Raw genomic sequence first — 10272 nt, 5'->3', positions numbered from 1 at the left:
GGATTTCAAGCTCCTGTCACACCCCCTAACATGGGAGCCTGTGTCGGGGGGCCTGACAGAGGCTGGACCTGCGGCTGCCTGCAAGAGGGATGGGCATATCAGGATCCGAGTGGTGAGTAGCCACCAGCTGCCGGGGAGTGTGTATTGTTACGTGTTTCCAGAAACAGGCCTATGTGTACCAGGCCTGGAGGCTGGAGCTCTTGGCCATGGGTGGGCTGGGGGGGCTGGGGTGGGCTGGGAAGGGCAGGGGGGTGGCAAAGAGGCTGGCAGCCTCACCTGGTTGGAATCCGGGGCTCCCCTGTGTCCCTGGATGCTGTCAGAGCTCACTGGATGGCAGTGGTCTTGTGGAGGGAGGGGCGACCTGGGCACAGGCGGTTGTGTAACCTGTCTTTTGTCTTGAGTTTCCACCTTTGTTGTGGTGCCATGATGTCATAACCCAGCACCTCATTCAGTACTGACTTTTTTCTTGCTTTCAGGAGAAAAAAGGTTTGTACTGTGTTCTCTAACCTCTTTTTCTAGGAAAGTGGGGACACCATCACCCAGTGTTTTTTTGCCCTGTCAGGAGTTTGTCCTCCTTGACCTGGGAGCTGCCTCTCTTGTCTGTAAATGGGGATAAAGCCCCTTCTGGCTGGACGGGGGCAGGGGACCCAGTTAGACCAGTGCCCCGCCGTCCACTGTGTCCAGACGCACTGTTGCGCCGGCAGCCCCACTGCTCTACGTGTGTGTGAGCGTGCAGGCGTGTCACCGTGGATAAGTGTGTGCACCTTGCTGGGCGTCTGGGCTCCCCACTGTAGGGCAGGGCTGGTTGTCTGGTGGCGAATTCTGTTCGACCTTAGCCGAGAGGCTGTCCCGTTGCCCCTCCACCTGCACAGGCCTGGCTGGAAAGAGTGGCTCTCCTGGCAGGTCCTGGGCTGCAGGGATGGGAGGGGTCATCATCCATCCCATCGCCCAGGGCAGCCCATTCCAAGCAGGTTTGCCCTGGAGGTTCAGCCTGTAGGACCCCCCGAGGGTGGGCTGGGCGAGGGGCCAGTGCTGGGCGTGGCCTCCCCACCATGACCCCAAGGCTCTGCTCCAGGGGAGCTCATGCCAAGGGGTTCGGGAACCCCCAGAAGAGTGTCATCTGGGAACAGAGGGGATTTTAGGAATCAGAGGCCCTTGGAGATTGTGTCTCATTGCCCCTGAGACTCCCCTCCCCTCTAACCACACCCCCTATTTGATGATAGGAAAACAGCCCTGAAGACCAGACAGCTGCTAGCCAGGGTCACCCAGCAAGTTGGAGTCAGGGCCGCTAAGGGGGTCTTGGGGTGCTTGGAGATGAGCCCCTGACCTCGACCCACGCGGCTTGCCCATGGCTTCTTGGAGTTGCTGCCAGTGGGTGGACAGACAGACAGGTAGCGTGCCCTTGGCTCCTGGGGCCTCAGTGATGGTGGCTGTTTGTGGGCGTCGTTCCTGGGTCCGTGACTGCACGTGTGCAGGGCGTGGCGGGGATGGAGGGGCCCAGGGTGAGAGGGCGGAGGCCACCGAGGTGGACCCCAGTCCCGGCTCTGTTCTTGACCCCTTCTCAGCCAGCATCAGGTCAACTGCCCTCTCTGGGCCTCGGTTTCCCAAGTTTCTCCTGAATAAGCTGCCTGAGAAGTCCATGCATGGGGGGCGGTGGAGGGCAGGGACTCCGAGTGTGACTTCCTTTGTGACAGGAGCTCCGATGGCTCGGAGCGACAGAGGAGAGGAGGCTGGGAGAGGGGGTGCAGCCGGTCAGCAGGGGGCCAGGGGGGCGGTGAGAAGCCCGGAGGTGTAGCCGAGCCCCCGGCTTTGAACCTGGGGATCCTGACCATGATCTCGCGGTGCTGCCGTCGGGGGTAGATGCCTCAGACAGACGGGTGGGTGGTGAGTGACAGTCGGTCGCTCCTGGGGACCAGTGAGGGCACCGGGCATAACGCCGGGTGGGGCCGGAGAGGGCACGGAACTCTGGGGGATCCGTGAGGGACACGACTTTCCTTAGGGTTGGGGAGGGGCAGGCCTGAGAGGGGGTAGGGAGTCAGGCCCGTGAGGGGGTAGGGAGTCAGGCCCCTGCAGAGCCCCTGACCTTTGAACCTGAGATCTGCTTGGTGGTCTCATGGTGCCACTGTCAGGGGCAGATTCTGTGCCCCAGAGGGCAGACTTAAGGCCCATGCCGTGGTGTGTGAGGGCCCACGTGCATGGACATCCGTGTTGGAGCCCCCCCCAAGTGGAGGTTCTAGGTCCCCCGCAAGGAGTGGTCCCATGTGGAGGGGTGGCGGATCTGGGAGGTCCAAGGCCGCTGCCGGATGGGTGGGCCCTGAGGCCAGGCAGAGGGACCCTCGGTCAGCATGGACTGGGCTGTGGGCTGAGTGAGCCCTGAGTGCCTGAGTGCCCGGTCACTGCTGTCCTCCCTCCCCGGGATGCCTTCTGCCTGCCCAGGGCAGTGCACCCTCAGAACAGCTTTTCTGCCACTTTTAGGATGGTGGGACCTTGGCCTTCTCCACTAGCGGTGGTGGTGGGGGAATTGCTGAAGCCGAGGTTCCTTGGTTCAAAGACCCTCCGAGTTAGGGGGGCAGGGCACAGCCCGCCCACCCCCATTTCTCGTGTGGGACGAATTGGGACTTGGATTTCTGGCGTCCCTGATCCGGACCCTCTGGAAGAGTCAGCTCCCCGTGTTGCCCTCCTCCCCCGCCCCCCCACCCCCCCAGCTTGCGTGCCAGGCGCCTGGTGGGCGTGGTCCAGGGGGAGCCCCACCCCCTCCCCTCCCCCCCTCCACCTGCCGGCCCTCCACCCCGCCTGTCCCCACCCTCCACCTTCAGAACAAGCCACAGAGTCAGATCATCTTTTAGCTCTACTTTATTTTGGGGGTGGGAGGCGGTGAGGAGCGCAGGCGTGGCAGAGAGCGGTGGCCTGGTGGGAGCATTCTCAGCTACTTGGCTTCTCGGGCCTCTCTCAGTCTCTCTTGGAGCCCCTCCCCTTGTCTCGGGCCTCAGGCCCCTGTGCTGTCAGTGTTGGGGTGGGGGAGGGAGCCCCCCCAGGTGAGGTCACCCCATCAGTGTCCTGGACGGTCGCAGGGACGCCTGAGGCTGCGAAACCGGTGAGTACTGGCACGGCGGGCCCCTCTGTAGCGGCACCATCCAGGTGAGAGCCAGAGCTCAGGGTCAGACAGTCGGTGTCGAGGGCGCTGGACCAGACAGGGGCGCGGGTGCAGCTTGGCAGGGAGGGGGGTTGGGGGAGGCCCCCCAGCACCCCACGAGGCGTGGGAGGTCGGGGTCGGGCCCGGGGGCGTGGGAGCGCCGCTGGTGGAGGTAGATGTCAGTAGAGCAGCCGAGGTCAGTGTCCCAGGGTGGCCCAAGGTGGCCACTCGTCGCTTCAGGTGGGGGGTCCCTGGCGTCTGCTTGCTTGGCTGCGTCTGCCCTGCTGGTTCTTCACCCGGCCTTGGGTCACGGGGTCATCTCCTGCTCATCACTGCTCTCTCCCCTCGTTGATCTCACGCCCAGTTGCAGGCCTGGGACCTGGAGAATTAAGACGGAGTTGGGTAGCCCTGAGCCGACTCTGGGTCTCTGATGTTGGACGGCCCACTGGGTAGCCTGTTGGCACGGATACTGTTGCTGGTCGATGAGTCGATTGTTTGCCCTTCTCAAGTGTTTCCCCCTTGGGTCAGGAGCGGCAGGAAGGGGGCCCGGGGTCCGAGCGAAGCCGGCTGAGGCACGGGGAGGCTGGAGGGAGGATCTGTGGGGCGGCGGGGCGGAGGAGAGGAGGCGTTTTCAGTCGAGGTCCGCGTCCTGCTCTTCCCCGGGCAGCTCCTCCAGCGTTGCTCCTTCCCCGGGGGGGCTCACCCCGGCGAGGGTGGATGTAGACTGGGTGTAGACGGCGGTCAGGAAGTGGGTCAGGGCCCTGGCTGCCAGCTGCCTGTTGATCGCGATGGAACCCCGTTGGGCGCTGCGGAGGTAGAGCAGGCGGTGGACATCGGTGTCGCTGGGGAGGTGCTGGCGGGGCCCGAGGGCGCCCGAGGCGTCGGGGCTCAGGCTCTCCTGCACGTCGTTCTCCTGCTCGTCCTGCGAGGTGTCTTGCAGGCCGTCATGCAGGCCACACTGACGGTAACGTTGCAGGTCGTCTTGCAGGGCTTCTCGCAAGACGACATCCTCATCGTCGACGACGTGCAGCTCCAGGTAGCGGTTCGGGTGCAGGTGGGGGTGGGTCCCCTCACGGGGGGCGACTCTGACGGCGAAGAGCTCGCACAGCATCTGCCAGGACTCGGGCGTGAGTCGCAGGCCCAGCAGAGCGTCGCGCCGCCGCTGGCCAGGGCCCAGGAACAGCTCGGCCGGTTCCTCGGCTGGGATGGCGTTGGCGCCCGTGAGCGGGGGCATCTGGGTGAACAGCTGGGCGACGGCGGGGGCGATGCCACTGCCAGCGATGAGGGACGGGTCCAGCAGCAGGCACAGAGAGCGCCGCGGCGGCGGCCAGGCCGTGTCCGAGGTGGGTGCGGGCGGCAGGGCGAGGGGCGTCCTGAACCTCAGCAGCACGAGGAGGGCGGCCACGGCCAGGAGGTTCTTCCAGAACAGGAGGCCTCGGAAGAAGTGCAGAATGACTGCCCTGATCTGGGCCATGCTGAAATGGGCAAGGAAGCTGTTGAGTATTTGGTCTGCTGGTATCAGAGCCAGGAGCTCCTGCCGGAGGCGCTGCCCATGCGGCCCGTCCTGATGAAGGGCATCTTCATTCTCCTCTTCGTCCCCCGGTTCTGGGGACTGAGCCCTGGGGGACCCTCCCGTAGCAAAAAGCATCCCTGGCCGAGTGGCAGCACGCTGCTGGAAGGCTCTTCTCTGGAGGCGTTTCCGCGTGGGCGGCGGGGGCCGGCCACCCTTTTGTTCTGGCCGCTCCATGACGTCAAAGTGGAAGTGGGAGAAGAAGAAGACCCAATGCCCGGGGAGAAGTACGGTGAGCCTGTCATTATTCAGAGAGGCCAGATCCTCTGTGTTGAGAAGGATCATGATAGGCTCCTCGGTGTTCTCCAGGTAGCGACACCACACCACGAAGGCAGCCCGTACTGGAAGGGTCTTCATCTCCGCCGGCGAGGCCTCCACCTCGATCGGGGAGATGTTTCGAGAATAGAAAGCGCAGCAGACTCGCTTGCCGGTTTGGTCGTCGACTTGGATCAGGGAGGCGTGCAGGGCCGTCTTGGTGACGCCCGTTTCCAAGTAGAACGGGTTCTGGGGCTTGGGGTGGTGGAGGAGGGGCGCCTTGCGGAAAGCCCACTTCAGGCCCTCGAAGGCCTCCTGTTCCTCGTGCCCCCAGTAGAAGGGCCGGTCGCTCAGTAGCTGCCGCACCAGGGGCTCCGTGATGACGGCGAAGCGCTCCACGAAGTGCCGGTACGGGAAGGCGAATTCGATGAGGTTTCGCAGGGACTTCTTAGAGCCGGGGATGGGGTACCCTGTGATGGTGGTCACGATGCTCTCGCTGAGTTTCACCCCTTTGGGGGTCATGACGAATCCCAGGAATTCGGCCGTGTGTCGGTGGAACTGGCTCCTGTCCAGGGAGCAGTAGACGTGGTGGTAGCGGAAGCGGGCCAGCACCTGGCGGACGTGGTGGAGGTGCTCCTCCTGGCTCATTGAGTAGACCAGGACGTGCTGCCCGTATGAGAGGACAAAGAAACCGAGCATGTCCTTTAGGATAAAGTGAATCACGCCCTGAGGGATGATAGGGTCTGCGCAGATCAGGAAGGGCCGGTAGCTCGTCATCTCTTGAAGCTCCAAGCCGAACGCTGCTTTCCACACATCTTCCGTTTGGTGTATGTTCATGCTTTCCTCCACGATGGTGCCGCGCAGCTCCAGCTTTGTGAACCACGTGGCTCCGTGTAACTGGTCAAACAGTTCTGGAATCATCTGTACGTAGTCGTGTGTGCTGGTCAGCATGTCCTGCGGGTCCCAGTATTCCTCCCGCCTGGCCCTTTCTCGCATCCCGGCTCCCACAGGTTCCCACGGCGCGGTGGAGGGACACTCGCGATAGGTCTCGCTGTGATCACTGTCTCCAGCCTGCTGAAGCTCAGAGGGCTCTGATTCAGAAAGATCATCGGATCCGTCTGAGCTTGGCTGGTCGGAAGTCTCCTCATCTGCTTCCTTCGGGTTAAACACGTCGGCCAGGTCGGAGTACAGGGGTGGCAGTCCGGGCAGCAAGCTTATGGCATGTCTTTCCAGAGCGATGCATGGTGGGGGCGGGCGGAAGCAGTTCTTCAGGCAGTAGGGAGAGTGGAAGGTGCAGCGGCCTTTGACCCAGTCGACCTCTGGGGTGTGGACTCGGAGCCAGTCGATGCCTAGTATCACGGAGAAGTTGGGAGACGGAATGATGTCGAATTGCAGGGACTCGTGGTGGCTCTGGTGGATGCACACCAGGGGTCCGGTGTAGAGCCAGACGGGCTCGTGGCCGACCGGCGAGCCGTCCGCGGACGGGACCGACCGCGGGCAGGGCTTCTCGTAGAGCTCGACGTGGTGTTCTTGGGCGAACCTCTCATCCATGAAGTTGCCGCCCACCCCCGAGTCGACCAGGGCCTGAACCGCCACGCTGTGGTAGGGGTTCACCCTCACCATGAGCAGCAGGAACAGGTGGTCGCGGTTGATGGCGGGGTGGGCCTCGCGGGGCAGCCAGCTGCTCACCACCCACCTCTCCGGGGCAGGCGAGTCCATCCAGGTCAGGTTCCGCGGGCGGGCCTCCGGGGGCAGCCTGAGCATCGCCCTTCTCTCTGCCAGCTTCTCTTCTATCTGCAGGACCAGCAGGATCAGACTGTCCAGCGAATCCGGCTGAGGGACACGGAACAGATAGTGCCTGATCTCCTCCTTGAGCCCCTGGCACAGGTGGGCCTGCAGGACTTCGTCTGGCCAGCCCAGGGTGGGCACCAGGCCCTGGAACTCGTGGATGTATTCGATGGCGGCGCGATCCCCCTGCCTGAGGTTGAACATGGCCTCTTCCGCCACCCGCAGGGCCTGGCGGTACTGGAACATATCGGACATGGCCTCCAGGAAGGCCGGGAAGTCGTCAATCAGGGGGCTTTCTCTCTCCACCAGATCTTTGGCCCACTCCAAGGCCAGGCCCGAGAGGTGGCTGATGACGTAGCCCACCCGCAGGCGGTCGTCGTGGAGTGTTCTGGGGCAGCTCTGTAAGATCAGCTGGCAGAGGACGATGAACTCGTGGTACTCTCTGCGATCGCCCGAGAATCTGCCCGGGACCGGCAGCTGGCCGGCGCTGATCCCTTTCGCCAAGATCTCTTCCGCCTCCCTCTGCTGCTCTCTGAGGTCCTGCACCCGGAAGTACAGAGAGATGATGGACCTCACCATGCCCGTGATTTCTGCGGTCACGCTGTCCGCCGGCTCCTCGGGGTGCGCCTCTTTCCACCCAGCCAGGTCAGTGTAGTCGTCTTGCTCTTCCTGGGCTCCCCGTGGGTTGACTGATGCCTCTTCCGTTCTGCCAGGTGCCCCACCAAAGGGACCCCCCACTTCCAGATGTGAACCATTGCGTGACTCCTCCAGGTCTTGGAGTAGGTCATTGGGTGGATCCTTTATTTCCCTATGTGGGCCACTGGATGGCTCCTCCATGTCTTGGAGGAGATCAATGGGCAGCTCTTCCATTTCCCGGGCCAGGCCACTGGCCAGCCCTGCCGCCGCTGCCGCCGCCTCCACTCTGCTCCCTGGTGTCTCCACGGTGGTGTTGGATGAGCCCTCGGAGGACTCCATTTGTTTTGATGATGGATTCTTACGCTCCATCATCGTCTCAAATGAGTCTTCAGAGGGTTCTATCATTTCGTCGGATGGGAAGGAGTGTTCTCTGAAGACTGGTAAGGTTGTGACGTGTCCGGTCAGTGACTGGGATGGCAGAGGTCAGAACCTGGGGGTGGGGAGGGGGTGCAAGGAAAGGCAGTGGTTTAGGGTCTCACGAGGTCAGTGTCTCCAGGACAAATCAGATGCCCAACTTGGCAGAGCAGAGAGAAGCTGGGGAAAGGCTCCCTGGGTCCAACTTGGGGCATCCCATGGAGAGAAAAATCTGCAAACCCCTGACCTTCCCGCCTACTCTCCCAGGCTTACTCTGCCCCTCTGGCCTGACTACTCCCCCGTGGCTGTAAGAAATTCACAGCCCATAAATTCTGTGGAGTTGATGGGCCCGGAGTGGCCGCCGTGGCAGGCAGGCACCTGGCAGGATGCATTAGCTGCTTCATTTCAACCCTGGCACACAGGCCTGGTCAGCCTCCCTTCCCTTCCTTGGTCACCAGAGAGTCACAGAGGTCACATCTCAGTGCCGTCCAAAGCCGCCCCTGGCAGGCTGGGCCTCCTCGCTTCTGAGGTGTGGATCTCCAGCAGAGATGCCTACTGTTTAACAAGTCCAGGGCAAGAGGAGAACATGGGCACTTGGCTGCTATCCCGTCGGTTGGCTCAGACGCCCAAAATAGCTCTTCTTTCCTCTCAGAGGTTCGAAGCAGACATCGGGGGCAGGAAGAAGTAGTGATCTGTGTGTGGCACACACACCTACTGTGTGCCAGAGACTTGTGCATTTGTGACTTGATTCTGACTAGGAGTTTTTGCTGATTTCCTGTCTTTCACCAACTTCCAGTGCAGCATTCTCCCTAGCTCTGAGCTGTCGAGGAGACCTGCAAATCATTTGCCCACCCCTCCTAAAACCTGCACTCTCCCGAGATTGCCCTCGCTGTCTGTGGGGGCTCAGGAACGTCAAACATTTGGCCTCCGTTCCGCTTGCGCAAAAATCTTCGTATGCCCCTGCAATCTCTTTGCTCTAGCAGATGCCCCTTCTCCGTTGCTGGTTGGTTTCCCCGCCAGCATCAGGGTATATCTAGTAGAGCTGGGATGTTCAGTAAGGGGTCGGGGTGTGCGGAGGGCATCAGATAACTTTGACATCTGAGTGACTTAGGATGGATTTTTGAAAATCTGATCATGGGTGCTTTTAGTGGGCCAAGGCTGAATTTACAGAGATGTTTTGGTTGGGGTTATTTGTACCCTTCTGTGCTGGGCCAGAGCGGATTGAGTTCTGGCTCTCCAATCAATTAGCTCTACAGTTACCACTCTTTATGCATTTAACGCTTTTTGTTGCTTCCCAGTTTTCTTTTTAGCCACCGGGCCAATCTATTAGAAAAAAAATGCATTCCCTTGTGTAAAACTCCTCATTGGCTAAAATCCAGACTTTCTAACACGATACGAAATTCTGATCTGCTGTTTCTCAAAATTAAATACATTCTTGTTAGCATGACAGTTAAATTTGATCCTGCAGTCCCTCTGATTAAAACCTTTCGCTGTTTATTTGCTGTCTACGATATTAAATCCAAACCTGTTAGCATAAACATTCCTGACACATAAACTCACCGAAATCTTTTTCTGGCTAAAATTTAAGGCCTTAGAATAATAGAAAATTCTGATCATGTCATTCCCTCAAGGCAGAGATTACATTTTTTTAGGTAAAATCATCACCATCACCATCATCTCCGTTATGAGAATATGTATATAGCACATTGCATAAATTAACTCATTTCCTCTTCATGAAAGTCCTGTTAACTGTGTATTATTATAAAATTCCAAGTCTCTAACTGAAATACAAAATTTGACACAGTAATTCATCTGCAGACTCATCTATTAGAAATAAAAATCCCAGTATGTCTCTTAAAACCCTTAAAACACTTTAGTGGCTAAAATTTAAAAATTGAAAACTTAAATTGGCTAAAATTTGAATTTTAAAATAAAAATTTTAATTGGCTAACATTTAAAATTTAGAACATAAAATCTCAGTATGTCACCTACAACCCTTAAAACCCTTTATTGGCTAAAATTTTAAATTGACTAAAATTTGAAATATAAAATCTCAGTATGTCTTTAAAAACCCTTAGAGTGCTTTACTGGCTAAAATTGAAAACTAAAAAAATTAAATTGGCTAAAATTTGAATTTTAAAATTAAAAATTTTAAATTGGCCGAAATTTAAAATATAAAATCTCAGTAAGTAGGTCTCTTACTACCTTTAAAATCCTTTATTGGCTAAAATTTACAATTGAAAAATTGAAATTGGCTAAAATGTAAAATACACAATCTCAGTTATGTCTCTTAAAACCCTTAATTAGCTAAAATCTGAACACCTTAGCAAGCTGATTTCAAAACTAGATTATCCCCTTCTTAATATAAAGTTTACACTCTTGGGACTTCTCTGGGGGTCCAACGGTTAAGACTCTGCGCTCCCAATGCAGGGGGCCCGGGGTTTGATCGCTGGTCAGGGAACTAGGTCCTGCATGT

General features: G+C 58.3%; 1 protein-coding gene across 1 annotated transcript; it reads right to left on the bottom strand.

The window, feature by feature from the left end:
- Nucleotides 1-3764: 3764 nt before the first annotated feature.
- Nucleotides 3765-7787, bottom strand: RTL1 (retrotransposon Gag like 1). The gene has a single exon (XM_065871010.1). It carries the CDS (start codon nt 7785-7787, stop codon nt 3765-3767), a length of 4023 nt encoding a protein of 1340 aa, XP_065727082.1.
- Between the last annotated feature and the right edge of the window lie 2485 nt (nt 7788-10272).

The sequence above is a fragment of the Phocoena phocoena genome, chromosome 2 (genome assembly GCF_963924675.1).
Source record: "Phocoena phocoena chromosome 2, mPhoPho1.1, whole genome shotgun sequence".
NCBI lineage: Eukaryota > Metazoa > Chordata > Mammalia > Artiodactyla > Phocoenidae > Phocoena > Phocoena phocoena.
The sequence above is the reverse complement of the archived record's forward strand: the minus strand, read 5'-3'. Positions and strand labels throughout refer to the sequence as shown.